General features: G+C 43.1%; 1 protein-coding gene across 1 annotated transcript in view; it reads right to left on the bottom strand.

Annotated features, from left to right (window-relative positions):
• ADAM12 (ADAM metallopeptidase domain 12) overlaps positions 1-27736 on the bottom strand; it is a 368998-nt gene that overhangs the window by 306750 nt on the left and 34512 nt on the right. Inside the window, exon 2 of the mRNA XM_017537897.2 lies at positions 11360-11457. Within this exon, the coding sequence (XP_017393386.1) occupies positions 11360-11457 (98 nt within the window). The remainder of the gene's footprint in view (positions 1-11359; positions 11458-27736) is intronic.

The following is a 27736-nucleotide window of genomic DNA, read 5'->3' as shown; positions in this document are numbered from 1 at the left end:
TAATTTTTGTATTTTTAGTAGAGACAGTGTTTCGCCATATTGGCCAGGCTGGTCTTGAACTCCTGACCTCCTGATCTACCTTCCTTGGCCTCCCTAAGTGCTGGGATTACAGGCATGAGCCACCACACCCAGCTGGAACTGCCCTTTATAAAACCATCAGACCTCGTGAGACTTAATCACTATCACGAGAACAGCATGGAAGAACCCACCCCTGTAATTCAATTACCTCCCACAGAGTTCCTCCCATAACAGGTGGGGATTATGGGAATTATAATTCAAAATTTGGGTGGGTCCAGTACCAATCATATCAATATCCATGAGACCGCATTAACGTGGTTAAATGATTAAAAACATAAATAGGGAGCATAGACAAATCTCACATGCACGAGAATTCCAAATAATGGGGGCAGCTACCTTCCCCTCCAGGGGTGCAGCATAACTCCCCACTCCTCAAGTGTGGGATGTGCACAGTGATCTCCTTCTAGGCAACACACCATGGGAAGGGGAAAAAGGAGCTTTACTAGTGGAGAAACCGGACAAACACAACCTTAGCCAGGTGCTGAAGCATCCACAGATAAGTCATCTGGACAGTGCATCCCCTCAATATGGCATAACAAGATAGGGACTCTGCCTCTGTGATCCGCTCCCCAAAACAGACAAGCCCAGTCCCATCACAAGAAAAACGATGGATAAATCCCAGCAGAGGAACAGTCCATGCCACACCTGATCACTACTCCCCAAAACTGTCTAGGTCATCAAGGACAAGGAAGGTCCAAGAAACTGCCACAACCCAGAGGAGCCTTCAGAAACACGACACTAAACATGATGTGAGGTCCCAGATGAACCCGGCTAGAAAAAGAACATCAAGTCAAGGCTAAGAAAATCAAAATAAGGTAGGGACATTAGCTCATAGTATTCCATTGATATGGGCTTGCTAATTGCAACAAATATAATAACAGGGAGACTTGGTGTGAGGTGCATGGGAACCATACTATCTTTGCAATTTTTCTATAAATTAAAAATTGTTCTTATATAAAAAGCTTATTTTTAAAGATCTAGCAAGAGCAGTCTTGGGAGGATAGAAGGGTGAGAATCAATGTTTATTCTTCCTTGCCCCAAATTACCAATGGGCAGGTTTCTCTAAATACATGCCATCTTGAAAGACACCTGTTTCCTTTTGACCATTTATGTGTTGTGCCCACCATGTACCCTCAATGGGGGTGAGCAAAATTGGTAGTAGGAAGGGGAGGAAAATTATTAGATATTATTACGAAGGTTGTTACTCTCCAAAGCTTAGCTTAGCACAACCCAATAAAATCTTTTCCCTTAGTGTTCAAGTTCTCTTGTTAGGGAGAAGTTAAATTTAAATCATTTAATTTTTCTCTTTAGGCAGTTGGTAATAAAAAATGCTGGTCAAACACTAGCGTGCACCACCAACAATGCATGTCTTCTTTACACTCTCAAGAACACGTGCAAGACACATGAGAATCAAGAGCATGTTTAATACATCCAAGAGGAAAACCCTCCCACAGCGGCTCTCCATGCGGGTGTATGTTATATTCTACCAGGGTGCTGTAGTCAAGTGTTGTTTTAACATGATTTTTACAGATATGGTTGCAGGCACTGTCAGGGTAGGTATGAAAATGTTTCTCACTTTTTAAGGAAAGAATAAGGGGACTTTTAAACAATCTGAACTTTAAATTTTGATTAAACAAAAACATCTTCATTGCCATCACAACTATTTACTGAGTAACTGTTAAGGAACGGTCCTCACTGGTTATCTGTTGCAACTACAGAGAAATTTCACAGTAAACATACAGACAAGCTTCCTCAGCTTTAAATGTGGCATGAAATTATAAAACACAACATTATCTCATGAGAACTGATGGGTTACAAATAAATAAATAAATAAAGAATCAAATGCAACATTAATACACATTAAATCTCTTGGCAAGATAAGCTCTTCAGTTTAAAGTAAGATTTTAGAATCCTAATCCTTTCTAGAAGTTTTAATGTTCTTCTAAATGACCTCAATCTGCAGAATGTTCTCTCTCTTATTAAAAAAATTCAGGCTGAGAAAGAAAAAAATATTATTAATTGTCACAAATGAACTACACAAAGGTAATTGTGAAAAATGGGAAACCAAGGTATGCAGTTTATAAAAATTCTCTGTAGTGTCTTTGCAATTTTTCAATAAATCCAAAACTGTTTTAAAATAAGGTGTTTATTTTTTAAAATCCCATATGTCTGTTTAAGTACTTATTTCAATTTATGACCATTTGTGAGCTTCTCAAGGACAGGATTGGGTCCCATTCATCCTTGCTTCCTGGGAACCTGACCTCGGATCTCAGAGACAGCAGGCATTTGTATGTCCTTGGGCAAATGTACAACTGAAAACAGAATTTGTCAAACTCCTTCTCTCCTAATATCAAGCAACTATAAGTCCTACATGTCAGTCAAATGTACAAAGTATTACTCAGGATTATATATTTTTACAATTTCTGTCTAAAGAAGGTAAATCACAACATCTCTTACATTGGATAATTTGTTATTTTAAAATATGATTTTTTTTTCAAAAGGACCCAGTTCCATAATGATGATAGAAGCTTGTAGGGGAAGAAAAAGGTACAAAAACTGTAAGACAGCCCGATTCAATAAAAACAATACAGAAAGTATGATATTAAGGCCTTGCTAAGAGGTCACAAGAAACGAGCAAGTGTGTGGTGAGCATTGCTGGAAATGCAGAACCACTCCTTGGTTGAGTGAGAGCTTTCTACGCCGGGGACGCAGCTGAAACAAGTACAATACCTTGGCCTGCTTTCTCCTCTTTGTGTGTTGGCCAAATAGGAAGAGTGAACAGGAAAGACCCTGGCAGGGAGCTGGGAGGCAACAATCACATCTTGTTGAAGAAAGCCAGATCTCCCTCGGAGGCAAGACCGGCAGGGAGAGAGACAGCGCTGGCGAGCACTCACCACGTCTGCCCCCTGAACCATGACCTCAGCTGTCTGGAGTCAAGATTTATGAAGCAGTCCTGATATGATACACAGGGGAAAGAAAGTTAAAGATTTTTCTGAAAGGTAGAGGAGCACTATGCAAAGAATACTGGATTTCAAATCTGACAGGCCTTGGCCCAGATGCTAGTCCTCTGGCTTAACATTCTACCTCCAGGGTGGGGTGGGGCGGGGCTTCAGCATCCTCATCTGCAAATGTGCACAACAACATCCACCTAGCAGGGATGCTGGGGGCCTCCAGGGAGCTGATATCCATGCAACATCCAGCCTGGGGTTGTAAACTATGGCCCTCGGGCAAAACCAGGGCACTGACTGTTTTGGTTCAGCCTGCAAGCTAAGACTGGTTTCATGTTCTCAAATTGTTGAAAAAGAAGATTTTTTTCATGAGACATGAAAATGATACTAAATTCAGATTTCAGCGTCCAGCGAGTTTTCCTGGAACACAGCCACGCTTATTCATTTACGTATTAGCGATGGCTGCTTTCACACAACAGTCCAGTTGAGTCGCTGCAGTGGGTACTGCTGTGACCTGCACTGAGGAATACATTTACTGCTTAGCTCTTCCCAGACAAATCTGCAGAGCCCCAGTCTGACTCCATCCAAGGTCAAGATGGGGATCCCAGTAACTGCCAGTTTCCTTTCCTTCCTCGCCTTTTCTCACTGGGTAGTGGTTCTCAACCAGGGGCAATTTTGTATCCCAGGGGCCACCTGGCAATACCTGGAGACACCTGTGACTGGAAGAGGGTGGCACTGGCATCACTCAGGTAGAGGCAGGGATGCTGCTATATATCCAGGAACTCCCAGGCCAGCATCCTCCCCCCGCACACAGCAAAGGCTTATTCAGTCCTGGGGCAGTGATAGGAGGACCGAGGGAGGGACAGGAGAGAGGCTGGCGTTTGCTGTGTAGCCAGCATGTGGAAGGCATGGCATCAGGTCACAAGGTCACCATCACCATCTCCTTTACAGCTAAGGAAACAAAGGCGAACGACAGGCTCAATGCCACACAGCAAGGCAGAGGGAGTGTGAATCCATTTCTGCAGGTTCCAACATCCATCATTCTTCTCCTTCCACCATGCCTGGCAGTGATTCTTGAAACAGCTGAGTTCCCAGCCAAGATACAAGGGCGCCAGCTTTTACCTCTCCAAATCCTCTCCCCATAATGGTGGGTTATATGAGGCCTGGTGCAGGAGTTGGGGCCTCCAGCAGCCTCCTGTGTGGCAGGCAGCTTCAGGGGGACTGTCAGGCAAAGGGCAGGGTTGGGGTTCCCACAGAAGGTAAGAATCTGGGTGAGACAGACCATAACCAGGAACCCACACAGTCTGGAAACAGTGTTCCAGCCATGAACCACTAAGCATGTCTTATGAGGATATCTACTCCATAGCTCAACAGTAGGTGTTTTAGTCATGACATTCTTGAGAGGAAACACTATTGGCTGGCTTGGTAGCTAATGTAAAACGGATACTTCCTAAGTCAGAAAGGCTAACTGTTGAGTCTACTCAGCCAAGCTGGACGTGTTACGGTCTAGCCTGAGAAACTCCTGCAATTACCGGAATAATCCCTTAGATGAAGAGGAAAATCATTCCCTATAGGTCTGGCCACATCAACCCACCCATGTGGAGTAACAGCACTGCTCCTGGCACAGAGCCACACTTGGGGATGTGTTCCAGGTAAGACACCACAGAGCACTAAAGTGAAGAACGTAGCATTCTATCAGCTAGACACCTCCCAGTGACTTTAAGGGACCCAGAGTTGCCAAAAGGAGGTAGGAAACATCTAGAAAGTTGTGGTAGTCAGAGTGGTTTGCAGACTCTTCACAGAAATGAGGGAGGCTCAGGATTCAGGAACAGGGAAAGTCTCAGAGTCGGTCAACAAGCATCCTGCAATCACTTCACTCTGTGCCAAGTACTGCACCAAGGCAGAACGGCACAGAGCTGTGGCTGCTGCCCTGAGGGAGGGCGCAGGCTGGCTGGGAGAAGCAGGGATTAGAAACTAATAACGGGTAGGGCGTGGTGGCTCATGTCTGTAATCCCAGCACTTTGCGAGGCCGAGGCGGTTGGAATACCTGAGGTTAGAAGTTCGAGACCAGCCTGGACAACATGGCGAAACCCTGTCTCTGCTAAAAAATACAAACATTAGCTGGACACAGTGACAAGTACCTGTCATCCCAGCTACTCGGGAGGCTGAGGCAAGAAAATCGCTTGAACCTGGGGGGTGGAGGTTGCAGTGAGCCATGATTGTGCCACTGCACTCTAGCCTAGGAGACAGAGCACGTCCTGTCTCAAAACAAAACAAAACAAAAAGAAAAAAAAAAACTAATAATGACGGCACTGTGTGAGTCCCAAATCATGCATGGTTGGGGTCTAAGGTCAGGATAGAAGGTAGAGGTAGCACCCAAAGCATAGTCCAAATTAACCTTTGAAAACCTCACGGCGTTCATGCTTTTACACAGGTTCAGCATTTCTTCTCTACAGAGCACTGGGGCATTTATTGGGTTGATAACTGGGGCTTATAGTTGAGTTGGCTTATTTTACGGGTTGTGCTGTTTCAGGATATCCAACAGAAAGAACTAGAACTGCTCTCATGAAGTATGAAGCTTGCCTTGTGAGAGGCAGAGGGAACCAAGGAAACAGCAGATGCCCACATGTGCCTTGGGGATCCAAGGGGACGTGATCACCTCTGCCACTTAAGTTGTGTCTCTGCAGCATCTGTTCCTGCCATGTGCAAGGCTGAATTTGCATGAATTAAGTGTGTGCCTATGCTTGCACGTCACAGAGATGTGTACGACTTACAAAGGTATGGGAAGGACAAATTTGGCCAGGAGGCCAGGGGTTCCAGGTAGGTTTCAAAAGAGAAGGTGCCATTTAAGAATGAGTGCTTAAGGGGTGCTTCAAGAATGAGAAGGACTCAGGGAGTCAGGGGGACGTGGGGACAGAGCATAGTGCAAACATGGTGGTAAAGAACATTGCCTATTTAGACAGCTGGTTGTCCTGACAAGCTCCATGGCTAAGATATAGGAGTGGGGGCTCTAGAGTCCAGACGGCCCAGGCCACCCAGTCCCATGGGCATCATGCTAAGAAGCCTGGCTTTGAATTCAGGTGTCATCCGGGACTTCTGAAGGACTGGAAAGCAGGAAGGGAACAGGCTCTGTCTGTTCTTTACACAGAGCAACCTGCCTCCTTTCATAGAACAGAGGACTAATGAAGGTGGTGGTAGAGGGCAGAGAGGAGCAGCACACGTCAGGATACTGGGACAGTAGATTTAAGAGGGGTTTCAAACCTTACTATCTGAGGGGAGACAGAAGAAGACAACCTCATCTCCTAGGGGCAATTAAGTGAAAGGCAGAGTCTACCTTGGGGCACAGTACATTTGCATAATTGGGAACTTTTGGCTGGAGGTACCTGTAATCGATTGGAAGTAGAGGATCCAATCTCAGAGGTCAAAGCAGAATGAGAGCTTTGGATTTTAAGTCAATGCATGAAGATGACAAAACCAAAGCTATCATTCCTAAGACCTGACACAGCGCTTCACACAGCGGGAACTCCACATGTGGTAGCTCTCACTCACGTGAGCCCCCAGGTGCAAGTAGACCATGAGGTCATAGACGAGAGGGACATCACCAGCGGGACCCTTCATCAGAAATGGGGCCGCTTCTCAGAGAAGTGAGAGACAGAGCCAGGAAAAGGAATGAAAAAAACAAAAACATATGAGAAGAAACAAGAGAACACGGTCTCAGGAGCCCAAAGGAAGGAAGGAATTCAAAGAAAAAGAAGGAATTGGGGTCAAGATGAGTAAGCTAAAGAGTGAAAGGTGCGTGCTGGCTTTGGAAATTAGGAGGCCATCTCTGAGCCTGGCAAAGGCCGTTCCAGTGAAGTGTTGGGAACAGGAGCTGCTACTGAGGGTTAGGAGGGAGCTGGGGGGAGGTGAGTGAGTGAAGACCACCTTTCCGGGAAACCTGGTTATGAAGGGAAATACAGACATGGTTATTGGAAGCGAGAGCAGGGCTCAGTTTTCTCGGCTGTAAAAAAAAAAAGGGCAAATGGAAATGTATGAAGTAGAATGTGCCTCTGTCCTTTTAATTAGTTGCTATTTGATATTTGAGGCCTGCCATATGCTTAGGGAAGCTTTAGTTTCATGTTCTAATTGGTTTGCCTTCTATTTTCCATTTTGCATACTATTTCTATAACTTCATTCTCACTCAAGAAAGCTGGAAATTGGACATTTCCTGGAGCATTCAAAGGCTGAGCTCAGGTGAGGTCACCTCATGATCAATCACATTTGACACATCTTCCCTGGTTCTGCAGTTAATTTTTTCAAGACGTGAAACTGGAGCTTGGTTCCCACAGACACTTTAAACTTTTAGCGTCACCTTACATTTCAGTACTCGTGTTAAGTTTCTAGCGTATTTTACGGCCATTGTTTCATCTCATTCTTACAGTGACCCTTAGAGGAAGGGAATACAGATAAGCTTATCCCTATAGTGTAGACAACAACCAGCAACCAAAAACCTGCCAGCTCTCCAACACACGCAAGATCTCACACTTTTCTGTTCCTCTGCTCTTTACACTAAACTGTCAGTGGCAGTGATGACTTGATTCTTGATCTGGAAAGGACATTCTGACATCCCATTCAGAGAGAAAGAGAGAGAACCTGACAGTAATTTTGCCTAAATCAGCCGAATCGACTTGACCAGCACTCTGGCACTGGATGCAGCATCAATTTCCTCAAGTCGATCTAAGCCTCGGGTGCTCACTAAAATCACCAGGGAGTATTTTTTAAAAAGAGAAATCTGCGCGGGTCTGCCCCAAACCATTTAATCTAACTCTCAACAACTGGAGGTTGAACACTGTTATTTATAAAAAGTTTCCGGGTGACTCTAAAATGCAGCTAAGCTGAGAACCAGTATACATAGTAAGTCAATGATGTGGTGAACACCAAATTAGACAGAGATCCTTTCTCTTTGGGAGTGTATATGATGGAAGCTCCTCCCACCTATGTAGCCAGGGCCAAAACACAGGGGTTGTCCTTAGCACCTTGAATCCACTGGCAAGTCCAGTGGACTTTCCCTTCAAAATACATCTCCAGTCCAATCGCTTCTCATGCTGTCCACGGTCAGAGCATGGACGCCAGAGTCGGGGCCATGGGGTGGGGCGGTGGTTAGTGCCTCTGGGTCACAGAGCAATGTGGTTTTCATGCCAGGCCTAGAGCTTGTCTTCACACTCCAGGGTGTGGATGTGAGGAACATCTCTCAGGGCTTCAAGGAAAATGTGATGAGTTAGACTCATTTCAGGAAAACAATTGTGGAAATTGGTCTGGAATAAAGCCAGAGAGGATGTGACTTGTAATTTGAGGCCCCCTTTCTCTAGGTTCCCGTGGCCTTCCCAACCAGAAACTGCAGGCCAAACTTCCAGCTCTGGCTTACTGGACTTGTCATGACCATCAGATAAAATGTTTAAGAATTAGCCATTTCTGGCAGGGCACAGTGGCTCAGGCTTATAATCCCAGCACTTTGGGAGACTGAGACAGGAGGATCGCTTGAGCCCAGGAGCTCGAGACCAGCTTAGGTAACAAAGGGGACCTGCCTCCCACCAAAAATTAAATAAATAATAAGAAGAAATAAAAGAGCTAGGCATTTCTGTATAAATAAGGAATGCACTTTATGGTTGTGAATACTACATGTCACCTCTGGGGAAAAATAGTCACAAAAAATTAATGTTATGGTTTGGTAAGTCAGATAAAATCAGAATATTTAACTATCAGAGAAAGAAGGCCACAGTTTATGTCATCATCTCAGGATGAATGTCTGTTTTGTGCAGGCTGCTGCTTCCACAGCAAGGTCACACGCGGAGGAGCCCGGCCGGGAATCCTGGCCCCTGGTGCTCCTGCATCACCCCAGGTCTGTCTCATCTTCCATGCTCTAGACACGCCTGCCTCCTCCCTGCTCCCTGACACCAGCCTCTTACACACTGGCTCTTCTCATGGCTGGCTCTTTAGAACTTAGTGAAAACATTATCTTACCTTCTTAGAAAGGGCTTTCCTGGCCAACTTATCAAAATCCATCGCCCCTGCTGACCCCTAGAATACTTTGTTGTTTCTTTCTTAACACTTACCACAACCTGAATGTATTTGTGTTTCCCTTACTGCAATGTAAGCTGCAGGCAGCAGCAAGCATGTCTGCCTTCTGCATTGGCTGCATGCAGGTGCTCAGTTAAAATAATAGGTGCTCAGTTAAAAACTGGCCGAATAGAAAGAGGCAGGGAGTGAGAAGCAAATCTAAAAGTGTGTATTCTGAGGCACAGCAGGCACCGCTGTTCTGCAACAATATTCTTAACATGAGTGTGCCTTGTATGCTGAAGATACACGTCATGATGCAGTTCAAAATGAAAATATTGACTTATTGACACTGAGGACAGATACACACATACACATTTTTGGCCAGAATGCCTATTCCCACAGCAAGTATACACGTCCTCCCCACGGGGAACTCCTGCAAACGGGTACACACACATAACAGACATTCACATGTACCCCTTCTCACACAAGCTTTTGGGGCTACCCACCACATATGAGTCCATATTGTAATAATATGGTCACATACGGATGCTATAAGCTACATGTTGAGATGAGCCTACTGGCATTACAACAAAATGCTGTTCCCACCTCACCCAGGTCCCCGTGCCCTTACAAAATGTCACTAACCTGGAATTCTTCGAGTGCCTATCACCCACATGGCTCTCATTCCTGAGGCAGAAACCCAGAAGAGTTGGGACAGCTACCTAATAATCATGGTTTTTCCTAGTTTTCTAAACGATGATGCTCGTGACCCACAATCATCAGGTCAAGCTTGGCCCCAGTAGATGTGCCAAATCCCCCTCCAACACACCTTGTGATGGCTGCCAGGTGGCTGGCGGGTGGGAAGGAGAAAGCTGGCAGTCAAAAACCAGAGAAGGCCTGAGCCGGTCCACCCCAGGGGCAGGCCCATAGCCCTCAGCAGCTTCTCCCTACGATTCCCTCCAGGGAAGGTTACCAGACAAAAGATAGGACACAACCAGTTACATCTGCATTTCGGATAAGCAACAAATACTTTTTTTTTTACAAAACAGTGTGTCCCAAATATTGCATGAGACATATTTCCACTAAAATTAAATACATTGTTTACTTGAAATCCAAATTTGACCAGGCATTCTTCTAACTTGCTAAATCTGGCAACTCTACCCCCAGGGAAAGTCTACATAATGGCTCCCGCCATCCAAAAAACTTTATACTATTCCATATTTTTATATTATTCATGTCTACAAATATTTTAAATAAACTTTCTTTAAAACAAATAGCCCACTCCTTTTTCTGTATCTATTGTTTTTAATTTTGCTTACCAATAACATGACAAAATTCTCTTCAATATGTTAAGCTTTTCTTTCAGAGAATATCATCACCACCACCATACTTAACTTGTACTTTGTATATTCAATTTGTAACAATGTCCATGAAACAACATTAGAAAAATGTGCACATTTCGCATTTGGGTCTTTTAATCAAACCATCAACCTTTCTAAAAGCTCAGTTTCCAAGGTAAGCTCTCTAGATGTAAATCACCTTATCATTACTCACATAAAGTGGCCCACTGCAGCTATTCCAGGAAGTGACAGAGGATTTTCACAATCTCAACTGCTCTTCAAAAAATCTGCTTTCTATTATGAAAAATGATCTAAAAATAGTTCTATATAATACAAGGACCAAGCCATCTGTGTGATCTCTCCAAAGAGCTCATATTTCTATAGATTTTATCACTTTCCAACTGTCCCTACAAGCACTGAAATTTAAGGAAGTCCTGTCAGTTTATCAGATAAAATGCAACAAAACATTAAATTTAATCACTATTATTTCAATCATTTCATATTCTTTTAATCATAAAAGGCTCATATCAAACATGTCATAGTAAACAAAGTTAAGACTGCATTAAAACTCATGACAAATGGGTTTTTAAGTTGTATAAATATATTTCTACCAATAATCAATTCAAGAAAAATGTTAATTAAATAGACATAAATATAGAAGAATACCTATCATTCAGTTAAGCTGAACATGGAAGTTGTATATCTGGGATTGTAAACCCTGGTTTTTGTTAAAAATGAATTTTTGGTATTTGCAAATCGTGTTCGATCCCTCATCAGCACTGTCAATCAAATTGGTTTGCATTTTATCTTCTTAAGAATAAAGCTTCCATTCTATAACAATACAGTTAGCATTAATGTGAGTAGAGACAACACTTGAATCAAAGAATACCAAAGCAGTTAATGTGATTGAAAAGTTTTGGCAGTCTCAAAGCTGCGAAAAGAAGGACAGGAACTGACCTTGAAGTCGAAGCTCTCCGCTGGGATCCAGAGGTCTCCATCCAGCAGAGAGGCACTGACAACTTCGAAAGCTCCTCCCTGGTCCCATAAGCTCACCCCTGAATCAAAAGGAAAACAGTCCCATATTTCACTCTAGTCAGTAAGAGTTTGGCATCAGAAGCTTATTAAATCAATGACACAGTGAAAATATTTGGAAGTTAAATAAGCCCAGGGAAACACTATAACCCATAAAATCATGATAAGTGTTAAAACTGCTGAATTCTCTGTCAATCTAACCATTAAAATTTTGTAACTTAAAGAAAACAAAAGTTAATTAATTTGTTCCTTCAAGACCCATAACACAGGCTAGAGTATTATCATCGACAAGAAATATAATTCAGTCCTTCAGCAAGCAACACAAATGCAAAAGTCGCTTTTTGAAATGATAAATTAATACTTTAAGATCTGCTCTGTATTAAAAGTCTCAAGGCTTTCGCTGTATTAAGACTAAATCCATTTATTCAAATCCCAGTGAATCTGTGAAACACAATGCCAATTCTCCTCTCTGCACTTACGGAGTCTAATTTTATATGCTCTAGTAAGTGATTCTATAGACAAAATTAATTTTCCAGTTCAGACGACTAGACTGGTTCATGTTTTTAAAAAAATCAAGTCATTCAATAAACTATTATATGATCTTGTTTCTTGGGGTCCTGTCTGTTGAACCAGTTAATATACCAAACAGGTTCAATTTAGCCCCATTTCCATAAACAATCCTAATGGAAAATATAACATTTTTCTCTTCTGGAGGGTGTATCACTTTCTCAACAAATACGGTAATTTCTTTGGGCTTTCTCTCCTATGAGGTCATGCTCCTGCTATTTGGTTCAACCACAGCATATCCCTCAAGGTGAAGGATGGGACCAGATTCCCTCACATGTTATTCCCATTTCTTCAAGCAGGACTCATAATTTTCAGACCTGAGTCATAATAGCACAGTTTTAAGTTACTAAAGAGTTCACATTTATTGGGCACAAATGGTATTGAAATTTTAATCCTAGACATTTTACAGTTCCCCAAATACTTTTAAATCCACACCGTTTTATCATGCTCAATGTGGAAGTCTGCAGTTATATTCAGGTTACCAAAGGATTACTACTCACGTATTCACTGTCTGACACAACCTCTTTGAGAAATTCTCAAGCTGGTCGCAAAGCATTTAAAACTCTCAGGTGTTAAGGACCAAGGGGACAAGGTACAGGAATGAACTAAAAGTCCGAAATACAGCCAGTGGGAGAGGGCTGAGCTGCGTCCCTCCGCCGCATAGGGAAGGAAGGAGGGAGGGGACTGTGGGCCCAGGGCATGTGGTCTCCAGGCGGGGGATGGGCTGAGTCTTCAGGGATGAACCTGCATTCAAGGGAGAAGGGATCTGGCAGGGCAAGCAGAGGTGCTGGCTCTGATGGTGACATCTGTGACATCCTTGGAGGGCTGCCTGGAGGTGAAAAGAGTTGATTTTCTGAATGGAAAGCATCAGAAGTCCTCCTGGCTGCAGGGAGGCAACCATGGCCAACGTGGAGATCTTGAGTAAGTGTGTCTCCCTCTTCCTGTCACTTGAGCCCATGCCTTCTGCATGCTCAAAGGCAGGAGAGCGCAGGCTTTGGAGGAAGATGCACCCTGCAGAAGCACCAGCTCTACCACACATCAGCTGCAGGTCTGCAATCCAGCCGGGTCTGACATGTTTACTCACTCACTCACCAAGTATTCAAAGTCTACCTGGTAACAGGCACTCTTGGCAGTGACTATAGACCTGATGCCTTCTATCCAAAAAGCCCATTCTTTCTTCTCTATGCCAGCACCCCCAAAGTGAGCCAGCTCCCTGTTGTCTATGCTGCTGAGACCCTCATCTCTTGAACACAGCTTCATCCCAGAAGGCCTGGCTCTCTGGGTCCTGTGGATCTCAGAGAGGGACACAGAGAAAGCTGCCCTCAGGACTTGCATTCTTGTACTGGGAGAGGAACGATGAAACAAGACCACTTCAGAGAGCAGCAAGTGCTGTGAAAGAAACAGCAGCACCACAGCAACTCCGTGTTCAAACTGTAACCTTCCTGTAAATCAAATATTATTTCAAAATTTAAAAATTAAGAAGAAAAGCAGGGCGACAGCAGAATGGCTGGGGATGATACTTCTGAAGGACAGGCCAAGAAACCCCCTCTTTTTATTGGGGATGGAGAGCATATAAGCTGAGAGCTGACGATGAGAAGCATCCAGCTGCACATACAGCCATGAGGACAGACAGCAGCAGAGGGAGCACAAGGCTTTCCTTTTCCATAAAATGAGGCAGAGCGAGGTGAGCCCGAGGGAAATCACAAGATGTGTGAGGGGCGCATAGGCCGGTTTTAACGGCACTGCTCTCAAGGCTTTGCCAAGACCTGGGTGGTCTCTTGCTCAAGAGCCCATGGGATTCACATGTTGGAATGCACAGAAACAAAGTGAGTTCTGATCCAGTTATACAGCTCCTGCAGAGGCAGGCTACAGAGTATAATTAACTGAACTTATAAGAGAGCTGTCACATTACTGGAATTGGATTCAGGCAGCTTTAAAGTACTGGCAATTATGGAGTGAACACTGGAGATCCATCTGAACTTTCCCTTCACCTGCTGAAAACCACACCATGCCGAGAGTTACCAGGGGCATCGTTGTAATCTTCGGAAAGTCAGCTAAAACTGTTAAGAAAGTGATCGTGACCATTTAAACATATCATCCACATAAACCAGTTTAATTATATGCTACTCCTGGCAGTGCTGAGTTTCCAACACAAGTGAATTGTTAAACTGAGTAATCACAAATCAATCCCATTGCCAAGGGTCTGTGAAATTGGGCAGAGAAAGAGTTCTAAAGCTAGAATCCTGTATCACCCCCAACCCAGCCTCAGCAATGGGGAGGTTGGAATGGTTGACACGGGTATTACAGCCTCACCACCCAAAGGACTAGAAGGTTTTCACCCAGGCCTCAGATACCTGGAGGAAACGTCTCTGCACTTAATGACTTCCCTTGGGAAGCTGTATGTGTGAGGAGGAAGGATATGGTGTGTGAAATCCAAGTCTCCTAGTTGAACCGTTTGCACGTGCTCCCGCAGTGAGGGGTGAAGGAGGGACAGTAACTCCACACCTTGACTTTGGGGAAGCTTGGGAGGTGTTGGTGGGGCCTCCTATTAGATAATCAGGGTGAGGCTGCAGAAACCAAGTATAATGAACAACCTCTAGCCTCTGGACTGTTTCTTCCAAGGCTCTCTTGGTGGCTGAGAAAGGCAAAGTTATTTAGTTTCCTGAAGGCAAAATATTCCAACCAGTGAAACATTTCCCAGTTCACCTACATATTCCATTATCTTAATCCAAAAGGAGCCGTTTTTGGCAAATATGTTTCCCTTGAAGAGGCTTTATTTGCAAATATTCAAAGGAGAATTTAGAAGCAGACTGTGGCAGCCCTTGTAGGAGGTGGTGCAACCTGTCTGAGAAGTTGAGTAACCACTATTTGCTGTGTACAGTATGTATTACCTATGTACATGGATAATGAAGCCATCTCTCAGCTTTTTAATTGGCTACAACATCCTCTCAGCAGTGTTCGTAGTCACAGGACTGTCTCTTATGAGCTTTTCTTATGTATTTATACATTGGTGTTTCTTTTAGATGACGCAAATAAAAATATTATTTCTACTGCCCGGAGTAGACAATAAATTATACACAGATGTGAGGGATCAGAATGTGTTTTATGGAGTGATCTGATTGATAAATTATAAACGCAGGACCTGAATGATGAATACATGCAAGCCTGAGAAACCCAGGGAAAAAATACGACCCTATAAAATACACAGTTTGCATGCATTTTACTTTTATAATAATATTTGGGCATCAGCAGAACTCACGATTACCTAAATAAAAAATGTGGATAGATTATGCTGGGCAGGAACTTTCAGCTTTTTGCCACTGGGTAACCTGACACACTGCTTGTAGTTTTGATAAAATGGCTAGTTTGCTTCAGCCTCATAGTGGAAAAAAACAGATTGTCCATCTCTAAAGGTTATCCGCCGTGATCATCAGCTGTGCTTTCCCGTGGGAGGTGTCTGCCTACTTTGCTTGTCTCCTTGTCTGAGTCTGTCATTTTCAGACCTGATTCAGGCTGGTCAAGAGAAAAGTCATGGACTAGTTCCTCAGGCAATCATCTTTGCAATGAAAGACTTTAAGGTTACCGGAAAGGAGGCAAAGAAGAAACCTCTCAAAGTGACTCCAGATCCTCCCCTCATGTCACCCAGAGCCTGGCTGTCCGCAGGAGTCCTGCCCCATTCTTGCTCTGGCCAACTTTCCTTTGGTAGCTTATGAAGAGAAACTGGAAAGGCTATCCAAGTCCACACCACCCTGATGCCCACATCACAAGTTTCAATTCACAAGAGGTGGAGACGGATGCAGCAGCTCTAAGACACATACAGTGAAGAGGGGACATCTTGGAGCCACAAGACCTGACCCTGGTCCTCACTCCTCCTTGATTTATTTCCTTTTGTCAAAGCCTGACATCTGAGTTTCTACCCTCTACAAAATGAAAACTGCACCTCTCCTCTAAGATTCTCAATAGGTTGAGAAATCTCAAGTAAGTCAATGTGGAGAGGACTTTTGAAAAGCTTAATGCATTAAATCAGTCTAGGATATCAGAATCCAAGTTTCTAGACTTCCAGGCAGTGTCTGTCTAACCAAACCACACAATAGGTCTGAAAATAACAACGCCTTATTGATCATTCGAAAAGGCCAGTGTTTCCGTGGATGCCAGTGGGTATTGCCCTAAGCCACCCCTCAGGCCATTGAGAAAACAAACTCTGATGAGATCATTAGTCAAGAGAAATTTAAATATCACACCTGGAGTTCTGGCTTGAAAGGGAAATCATTATCAGCACCTACCTGAACTGTAAAATGGAGAATCAATCTGAGGTGCAAAAAGTAGAATTAAGATAATCATAGTTTTGAAAATCCAAGTGAAAACAAAAAGTTGAGGTGGCCATTTGCAAAGAAGCCAGGGACAAGCTTTTAGAAACTGATTACGCATTTTTTTTTTATCCCTTTAATATCCGAGACCTAAAGAAAATCTTAGAACTGAGCAGCTCCTTGTTTCAGGGCAGTATGGTGATGATGCCCCTAAAAATGACAACAAGATTTCTTTGGTTCAGATTCACATTTTCAATCTTAACCACATAATGCTGTAGTTCTTTGATTTTAGCTGCACACTCCCTGAGTGTAAATAGGTGATGCAATTTTAAAATAACACAGATGAAGGATCCCCAAAAGAACCAATGGCAAAAGGTAAGCTGAAAAGAGTAACTTTATAGTGGAGAAACCTGATAGATGGTCAAGGTCAACATCAACAGTGATAAGTCCTGTGGATTCTACAACCCTTGACGTGATGTGATGACAGTGACACTTCCATTTGTGATCTTCCTCTTCAAAACCCACAGCCCCAGTCTAATCAAGAGCTAAATTCCCAAAGAGGTGCACTCCAAAATACACCTGACCAGTAATCCTCAAAACTGTCAACATCATCAAAAACAAGGACAGTCTGAGATACTGTCACAGATAAGATGAACGTAAGGAGACAAGACAACTAATGCAATGTGGTATCCTGGACGGGACTGAGCAACAGAAAAAACGGGCTTGGTAAAAACCGGTGGGTAAAGTATAAACCTATTTTAAAATACTGTGTTAATATTGGTTTACTAACTGTAACAAATGTATAATGCTAACGTAAGATGTTAAGAATAGGGGAAATGAGGTCGGGCACAGGGGCTCACGTCTGTGATCCCAGCACTTTGGGAGGCCAAGGCAGTCAGGAGTTCGAGACCATCCTGGCTAACACTGTGAAACCCCATCTCTACTGAAAATACAAAAAAATTAGCCGGGCATGGTGGTGGGAACCTGTAATCCCAGCTACTCAGGCGGCTGAGGCAGGAGAATCACTTGAACCTGGGAGGCGGAGGTTGCAGTGAGCTGAGATCATGCCACTGCACTCCAGTCTGGGCAACAGAGCGAGATTCCATCTTACAAAAAAAAAAAAGAATGGGGAAATAGGATGTGGGGTGTCTGGGAACCATCTGTTCTAGCTTTGAAATTTTTCTGTCACTCTAAAATTGTTCTAAAAAAATGAAGTCTACTAAAAATAACTTTTAAAATTTAATCTGGATTTTGCAAGAATAATCATGTCATTCTGGAGCAGTTCAGTACCTATCAAAAGGCTCAGGGATGACTGGTTATCACCGGGGGCTCTGAATACCAGAAAGTTGGTGTGTTTGCCATTCACTGATCTTCAACATTCCTATTTGCTCAGATAGAAGACGTAGTACCTGCAGGCAAGCTAAAGCCTTGTCACTGACAGGTTTCCTGGAGTAGAAAAAGGCAGAGGCATGTGAAAATAATTGATTCTTAAGCAACTGAAAGGGCCTTCTGAGTGCTCCAGCATACTCCAGAAAACGCAGAAACAAGTTTAAATAAAAACTTAAAATTTTTGCATCATTGGCTACAAGAGTCTGGGATGGGAGAAAAGTGAAAGGGGAGACCTGCCACTTGGTTTGGGAAGGTGACACCAAGTGACACATACATAAACATATGGATAAAACCATGTCAAGACAGAACACAGCTTCTCTCAGAGCCTAACACTGTAGCTACCACGCTGGCAGGCTGAACTATGATGTAGGCAGGTGTAGGAGAAGCAGCCATAGTGTTGTGAGTCAGAGGATACATCCTGCATCCACCACATGCTCTCAATGATCCTGGGCAAGTTACTTGCATTCCTTGCTATTTAGATCCTTGATGCGCACAGCTGGGCTATAGAACACCATCCGCCACTGAGGGCCAGCAAGAGGATCAAATGAGATCATGGATGCAAATGTGTACATGGTGTGTTAGTCAGGTTCTCCAGAACCAATGGAATACGTGCATATAAAACAGGGAGTTTATTAGGAAGAACTGGCTCACACAATTGCAAGGCGAAGTCCCACGATAGGCCATCTGCAAGCTGGGAAAGAGAGAAGCTGACAGTGACTCAGTCAAAGCCTGAAAGCCTCAAAACCACAGAAGCCAGCGGTGCAGGCTTCAGTCTGCAGCCTAAAGTCCAAGAGCTCCTGGGAAGCCACTGGTATAAGTCCCAGAGTCCAAAGGCTGAAGAACCTGAAGTCTGATGTCCCAGGGCAGGAGGAATGGGAAGATGAAAGAGAGTCAGAAGACTCAGGAGGCAAACTTAACCCACTTTCCTCTGCCTGCTTTGAAGTACCCGGTGCAAGTCCCAGAGTCCAAAGGCCAAAGAACCTGGAGTCTGATGTCCAAGGGCAGGAGGAGGAGGAGGAAGCGTCCAGCACAGAAGAAGGAGGAGGTCAGAAGCCTCAGCAAGCTGGATCATCTCACCTTCCTCCACTTACTTTGTTCCAGCTGTGCTGGCAGCAGATGGGATGCTGCCCACTCATCCTGGGAGAGGGAGGGTCTTCCTCTCCCCGTCCACCAACTCAAATGCCAATCTCCTTTGACAACACCCTCACAGACACACCCAGAAACAATACTTTATCAGCCATGTAGGCAACCCTCCATCCAGTCAAGCTGACACCAAATATTAACGATCACACATGGATATCATTTACTTTGGGCTGTTATTTTTGTTTTTTCCTAATCAGTCATTGGAAAGAAATACACCAAAATGCTCTTGCTGGTTTGCTTTGAGTGCTGGGGCTATGAATTCATTACTTTTCTTCTTTATGTTTGCATGTATTTCTGGCTTTTCTATAATTGGCACATATTACTTTTATGATGAAAAATAAACTTAAAAAATCATTTGGACTCATGATGACAAAACAATAGTTCTTCTGGCACCACAGATACACAGCCTTGGGCGTGCTAGAGGACAGAGCCATTTGGAAATAAAAGCAATCAAGTGCTATGGAACAATTACAATTCAGAAAAGATGTTTTATATGTCATTTTGAAATTCAAAGAAAGCTAGTTATAGCTTCTCATAAATGTCTAAATAGATTCATATCCCAAGCACGAGCTGTCTCTACTATGCATAAACATAACTGTCCATGCCTGTGGTGCTCCCAGCTGTGGGGAGCAAAGTCACTCAAAACAGTAACTTACACTTCTATACCCCTGTTAGTGGTCAGTGGGACATGAATCCCATTTTACACTCTGTGAGACTAAACTATAGAGTTGTTCAGGTTTTTCTCAAGGTTGCCCAATGATATAAATGGTAGAATGAATGGCAAAACCCAAGCCCTTTGCATTTCAAATATGTTCATTCACTTTGTAACACTTTTGGGGTGGGTCAGAATTCTTCACTGTTTACCTTGCAATGATGTAAGGGAGAATGAAACTAATCATTAAAATGTACACTAGGAATAATTTTTAGATCTTAACAGCAAAAGAATAAGAATGGAACCTTGTATATTTCATTAAGTCCTGTAAACTTATTAAATGGAATTAAACAATAATGAGAAACAAGTCATTCTGAATCTGTGCTAAAGCCTTAGCTTCCTATAAGGACATTCTCTTACATCCCTGCTGCTTCACTGGGTATCTGTGACCACCTTCTGCCAAAATACACACCCACTTGGGCAGCACTCAGTGATTCTGGATTTCCTCCCCTCCTCTGTTCAGGTCTTGCCTCCTCCACTTGAACATTCCCCAAGTCTCAGCTCTTGGCCATCTTCCCTCTCTACCCTTACTGTTCCCCAGAGAACTCATTAATTTTTAAGCTGATGTTGCCCAAATCAATTATTTTCCCATCTGGTCACTGCGCCCAAGCACAGTCTGTATGTTATCTACACGACATGTTAATTCCAATGTCCGGTCACCATCACCACCTCAAATTCAACATGTTTAAAAATCAAAGGCTTTTAATCTTCATTCCTCCAGTGAAAACCCAACACATTTTCAATCATCCACGTCTTGTCAATACTGTCCACATTAATCACCCTTTCTTATGTCACGTGGCTGGGTGACTGACTTATTTGACAGAGTCCCTTTTTTTTTTTTTTTTAATTTGAGACAGAGTCTCATTCTTGTGTCCAAGCTGGAGTGCAGTGGCGAGATCTCAGTTCACTGCAATCTCTGCCTCCTGGGTTCAAGCAATTCTCCTGCCTCAGCCTCCTGAGTAGCTGGGATTATAGGCGTGCACCACCATGCTCAGCCAATTTTTATATTTTTTAGTAGAGATGAGGTTTCACCATGTTGGTCAGGCTGGTCTTGAACTCCTGACCTCGTAATCTGCTTGCCTCGGCCTCCCAAAGTGCTTGGATTACAGACATGAGCCATCACACTGGCCACATCTTTTATCATTCATTCCATGACTAGCTTGCTGAGCTTTTACAAAAACAACTTAGTAATTCTTAGTTCACAGCCAGTTCTACTTATTCCTAGTCCCTTGAGGAGCATAAGCCCAACATGAATTCCATCTTCTCTTCTCAGGTGAGAGCAAGGTCTGCTTACAGTACGAGGGGGCAGGAGACTGCAGCAGGGGGGATAGATGTTGCTTGGACAAGCTGCAAACCAAAAATTCTAGGGCCATGTTCAGGAAAATCTTTAGGTCTTTCCCCAATTATGCCCAGCCTCAGAGTCTTCTTATACAACTCTAGTTGGGTGTTTTGTGCTTGGTTTTTGTTCTTTTGTCTTCTAAAAGATGCTCCTAGTTCTTAACCGCATACTTCTAGATAGCCTCGTCATCTGCAGGTTCTCCCTCTTCCAATCTTAAAGGAGATGGATGTTTAACAAGAGCAAAGATCTACAACAGGTTTCTCATCACGAGAACATGAATGTGAAAACCCCAGAACAGCCAGGCAGTCAGTACAGCTAAGACGGAGTGAGAGATGGGAAGCAGAGAGTGGGGAACAGAACTCCAGGTGGTAGGCAAGGCCCAGGCTGTGGCAGGCCTGTCAAGGCAGTAAAATTGGATTTTATCTGAGTGAAGTGGCAGCCACTCTAGGGCTTTTAAGCTGGCTAACTCTGACCCATAATGGACACATTCTCTGCCTAAGAATGAATCGTATAAAGCCTTAAGAGTGCATAAATGAGAACTATTCATAAGGCAAACATGTAGTGTTGAGCACAGATTACATAATCAAGAAGTATTTATTGATTATAATGAATGCTAATGGAGCAACTGCTATGCAAGCAAGCCCCAATCTAATCCTTTATAAGTTTACCTTCTTTAAACCTAACAACCACCCTATGATATATATCCCTACCTCAAAGATGATGAAACTGAGGCAGAGAAGTTAAGCCGCTTGCCCAGGTTCACACAAATCATGAAGCCAAGAGGCTGGCCCAGACAGCCACATTGCAGAATCTGTGCTCAGAATCCTACTATGTGATAAACAGTTATGCTGGTTAGAAAACACTTGGAGTATAATTCACATTTTTTCCTAAGTTCTGGAACCTCATGTCCTGATAGCACCATCTTGCTCTCTCTACTACACCATGCTGGCCACCATCCTGACCCCTTAATAGTGTCAGCTATGTCCTACCTCATGGCCTTCACATTTTCTATGCCCTCTGCATAGAAGACTCTACTCTCAAACCTATCATGCCCCCAAATCTTGTTATTCAACTTTCTGCTCAATGTTACTCCTCAGAGAGAGACTTCCCTACTTAAATAGTTTTCCTCCCAACCCAAGCTGCTCCCCAGCCCATCATCCTTTTTCCCTCCCACAGCAATTATCAATATCAAATCTTCTTTATTTACCTCTTTGTCTGTCTCTACCACCCCTCAATCAACAGTGGGAATACTGGCAAGGTATGGTGGCTCACACCTTTAATCCCAGCACTTTGGGAGGCCGAGGCAGGGTAGATCATGAGGTCAGGAGTTTGAGACCAGCCTGACCAACATGGTGAAACCCTATCTCCACTAAGAATTAAAAAATTAGCTGGGAGTGGTGGCACATGCCTGTAATCCCAGCTATTCAGGAGGCTGAAGCAGGAGAATCACTTGAACTCAAGAGGCGGAGGTTGCAATGAGCCAAGATCGCACCACTGGACTCCAGCCTGGGTGACAGAGTGAGACTCTGTCTTAAAAAAAAAAAAAAAAAAAAAAAAAAAAGGAAATACCAAGAAGTAAGGGCCTGTCAAATTTACTGCTATACCTTCATGTGCAGGCAAGTGTTTGTTCAATGAATTATCATCAAACAAACTAAAAATTTCCATGGCCTCATTGTGATCATGATGAGACAGGGATGGGGTCCACGGCTTGTTTCTCACAGATACCCTGACAGGTGATTGACTTTTATCTCACCTGGCAATGTCTGGTCCCTCACAGGTGAATACACATAACCAAACCCACATGAGCCTTATTTATAAGCCAGAATTCCAATTTGCTTATTTTTAATGAGAAAGAACTGCCAAGTCAACCAGAGTCCTCATCTAAAACATTTTGTTCATTATCTACCCAGCAGGAAAGCTTCCTTGAGAAGCCAAATTAAGAGGAGAACAGAGAACTAAGGGACCATCATAGCAATTGTCATCATAGTAGCCTGATATTTCCTTCTCTGCTTAAGGATCCATGGCTGCCACATTAGCTGAAGGGAAGCTAAGGCCTAGCACATACGTGGCTACATACCAGAAGGCAGTGGGCACAGGCTGAGGATGTGAATTTGAAATGTATATTCTATAGACTTGGTTAGTTTTTGAAGGCTAGCTCTTAAATGCCTTTTAACTCATATAGTTGACTTTCATATCACCATTTAGAACATTTCATTTTCTTTATGAGAAAAATGCACTTTGACTTCTAATATGGGCAATAGTTTCTAGATCTGAAACCTCGTGTGTTTTTCCGGGAAAATAAAATCAGAATTCCAAAAGACAACAAGAAGGGACACATCCTATGTCCCATGCCTAACAACAGGAATGTTCATTTCCTCTCTTCCCCACCTGCTGGACACCCAATTGCAGGGATTCCAGTGGCTTGGGCAGGATGAGGGTGGGGAATAAGGTAAGATGAGAAATAAGGTGGGACTTCAAGCGCCATGATGATCAGACTCACAAAGTTAGGGGACACCTACCTAAGTTCCAATAGCCACGGAAAAAGTGTGGCTATCTGGAGGTAGGTGTTGACATGATTTTTACAAACTATGATTTTCTTATTTATGTATTTATTTATATTTTTTGAGATGGAGTCTCAATCTGTCACCAGGCTGGAGTACAGTAGCACAGTCTGGGCTCACTGCAACCTCTGTCACCCAGTTTCAAGCAATTCTCCTGCCTCAGCTGCCTGAGTGGCTCGGATTACAGGCACATGCCACCACACCCAGCTAATTTTTGTATTTTTAGTAGAGACAGGGTTTCACCATGCTGGTCAGGCTGCTCTTGAACCCCTGACCTTGTGATTCACCTGCCTCGGCCTCCCAAAGTGCTGGGATTACAGGCATAAGCCACTGTGTCTCGCCCAACCTTTGATTTTCTAGCCATTGACTTTGGCCCTTGAATTTGGAGGACCTAAATGGGCAATCCCAATTTAAATAGTCAAACAGGATAAACAAAACTATTACAACATAGAATTAGCATCCTGGCAAACTTTTAATTTGATTCAATTTGACAGATATTTATTAGGCATATAGATTGACCTAGGAACATTTTAAATAATTCTAATTAGAATTTTTTTTGTTCTCAGTGTTTGAAACTAAACAGTGTGCTTAACTGTTTAAATCCTTGCTTCCTCTTACATAGAAAAGCCAAAAGAGTAAAGAAAACTGTTCAGTTTAGGAACTTCTAAATAACTGCCTCTCAACAATACCCATCTTGATTCTGATCTATTCCCATAGACAAGGGAACTGGCCCAATCCAGTACTGGCTGGCAGGTCTTTTATCAGAGTAAGAACATTTGTGGGCTGAGAACACTGCCTTGGTTTAAAATCCATGCTAATGATACATTAGTTGTTCTAAATGGATTTTCATTTCTCTGTAAGATGAGTACTTAATATGTCATCCAAGTGCCCAGCTTTTCTCCTTTTGGCTTCTGATTACACAGTGTAGTGCCATAAATCAACAAGGTGAATCCGCTGATGAGGGCTCGGGGGAGGGTGGAGGGGTGGAGGCATGGGCAGGGATCCCTCTTCCTCTCTGCTAGAACTGAACTGAATTGTGACTGGTTTCCCTTCCTTCAGCAATGACCAGTCACTGGCCAATCGTTATAAAGAGAAAGCCCTATAAATAATGTTTGGCCACTTACAAAAAAAACCAAATTTCTTTGTTTTTTTTTGTTTGTTTGTTTGTTTTTGAGATGGAGTTTTGCTCTTGTCCCCAGGCTGGAGTGCAATGGCATGATCTTGGCTTACTGCAACCTCTGCCTCCTGAGTTCAAGCGATTCTCCTGCCTCAGCCTCCTGAGTAGCTGGGATTACAGGTGTCTATCACCATGCCTAGCTAATTTTTTTTATTTTTAGTAAAGATGAGGTTTCACCATGTTGGCCAGGTTGGTCTTGAACTCCTGACCTCAGGTGTCTACCTCGGCTTCCTAAAGTGCTGGGATTACAGGCACGAGCCATGGCACCCAGCCTCTTTGTTGTTTTAATTTGCATTTACTTATCACTGAAATTGAACCTTTTCATATTTTCATCGGTTATTGGTATTTCTTAATTTGGGAATTATTTGCTCATATTTATTGCCAGGTTTTAATCAATTTTTCTCTAATTTATTTATTTGAAACTTTTTGTCTTAAAAATATTAAACAGGTTTATTCCTAAAACAAACTTCCAGGTCACCCTGAACTCTGCCCTGAGAGTGGAGGCTGGGAGTCACACATCCAGTGAGGAATTCTCTGCTGCTGTTGCTCAGAAATGGGGTACAGATGGTATAGACTGAAAGTCAACAGCATTTCAGGGTTCCATGGGAGTCTAGGACAACAACTCCAGTGAGCTCTGCCTTTCACCAAAGGTCAGACCTTGGAGTACATGGTGCTTAACCCCTGGGGCAACTAAGAAAGGAAAAGGTTTGCAAAAAGCCTTTGTCTTAGCACCTGTACATTTAGTGCGCAAGTAGTGCTAATTAGAAGTTAAAGACAGAAAAATAAACCTCTTCTGAATGTCAGTAGCCTGGAGGCTCCTCCCTGGGTGTTTTCTTAAATTAGACTGTATCCTGCCTTCAGGGAGCATAGAGTCTAGTAAAGAAGACTGAAAGGGATAGCACCTTTAAGTGCAATGGGAGTTGGGCTAGAAACCTGATTGCAGTTGAGAAGGTCCAGGGTGTCTTCACAACAGGGATGGCAAGAACACCAGGTTTTGAATGGGTAGGATCTGGGCATTAACGTGGGAGGATGGGGGAGGGAGAGGAAGCTTCTTATGGAAAGAGAAGTGGTCCAAGCATGCCCTTCCGAGCTATCCCCTCACCTCCCCGCTCTGCCTATACTACATGGGAACAAACCCAAGATGGGGAGATGAGAGAAAATAGATGCATATGGGAAGAAAACACTATTGAACTGAGTCCAATCACAAGTGCAGTAGATGCGATTTACATCTGCTTTGTTCTAACAGAACATCTCTTTTTATTCTACAGGAGGACTGGACCGAGATTTTCTCCATCTCTGTGCCACACAGACATGCACACTCACAGAGCCTTCATCACTGAGGAATTTTCTTTGTCACTGTTTATGAGAGCAAACCATAAATTGGGATCCAAGTAGAATTATCAAATTTAGCAAGTAAAAATATAGAACTTCCAGTTCAATCTAATTTCAGATAGACAATGAATAATTGTTTAGTGTAAATATGTCCCATGTAATACTGAGGACACAATATGAAACAATTCGTTATCTGAAATTCAGATTTAACTGGGAGTCCTGTTTTATCTGGCAACCCTAGGTCCAGGCTTCCTTGAGTGGTTTACAGGCCCACAAAGCCAGTACGTTTCAATAAATTCTTAGGAAAATGTTCTAGTTTCAGAATTTGAAGTTAACATGAGAATGTTTTACATTTAATTATTCTAGCTCAATTCAGAGTATACAGCACTATTTTCTATGGCACAGAATTTGAGACCAAATAACCTACTGACATATTTGAGGGGAAAAAAAGGATCTTATGCTCACTGGAGAACACACCTCATAGCAATCGGATCCTCTTTATCTCCCAGCTTCTCTAACCCAACTGCTGGAAGACAAAGTCTATACACAATAAAGTGTTTCATTCAGGGGCCCACATGACTCCATCTGTCACCAAGGCACATGTTTGGCGCAGACTGAAAGCCAAAAGCAGTCTAACAAATATTTCAAAACTGAGTATATATCTTTCTAACACATGGTTTATATAGGGAGGTAATACCTAGAGAGCTTTGCAGTTCTCAAATAATATCCCGGCTTAACTACAAATGATGTCTGTAGCTGACAACAATACCAAAATTATTTGCTTTTAAAATATGTTAAAGAAAGCTAAGTTTATGAGGGGCCTGCTGCTGGAGATGCCTGTTTTAGCATGCAATTGTTATAAAATAAGACACAGGAATCCAAATATATCCCCTATAAACAAAACATTTGCATAATTCCTTATACGAAGAGGAAACTTCCCTCTAAAGGTCCAATTGAGAATGAAATTATCAAAGGAAGTAACTCATATTTTAATAAACTTTCAACGTCCCTTACAGCCTCAACAATTCTGTATATCTATTCCATCTAGGTAAACTGTTTGAACACCAGATCTATCTGATCTGTAACAAGGTAGATACTATTGCCTTTATCTCTGCTAAGCAGAAAAAGATCACAGAATAGAGTTCTTCACGTGCAGAAACACACAGGTATGCTGGCTTGCTCTTCGGACATGGGTTTTCTCCATCAGACAGACTTCTAGATGGAAAATGAATATGACTGAAACCTAGATATCTGTCTTTAGAACCGGGACGCCGCATAGGAGACTTTCTGTTTCTTTTTCATCTTTCCTCCAACTCTGTGATTGCACGTGGACACAGCTTCTGTCTAAGGGAGGGTCGATGGTACTTGTCATGGGCTGGCCAATGATATTCTTATAAACATTTCAATGCTCTCCCTGTCCTCAAGAAGAAACTGGAAAAAATTGAAACAACTAAAACAAAGCAGGGTCCACACATTGGCACCCACTGTAATTCCTAACTTTTCCAGTGTGTCCAAATGATTATTTTTTATGACAAGGGCTGGGTGGGGAGCAAAGAAATTGTCAAATTGATTTTCTGTGGAATCAAGCCATTTATATTTTTCAATTTGACAGTATCAGCATAAATCAGAGCCACATGGAGAGAAACTCTCCTCCTGAAAACACACACCCACACACAGAGTCGGCCAAGCCTGAGTGCAGCAAGTTCTCTACAAGGCTGACTTTGAAGAAAGGGAGGAAGAGGGGAGAGGAATTCAGCCCGGGGGTCAGCGACAGC

Source organism: Cebus imitator, unplaced genomic scaffold, assembly GCF_001604975.1.
Source record: "Cebus imitator isolate Cc_AM_T3 unplaced genomic scaffold, Cebus_imitator-1.0 Scaffold107, whole genome shotgun sequence".
In the NCBI taxonomy this organism is placed as follows: Eukaryota; Metazoa; Chordata; class Mammalia; order Primates; family Cebidae; genus Cebus; species Cebus imitator.
This window is presented reverse-complemented; position numbering and strand designations above follow the sequence as displayed.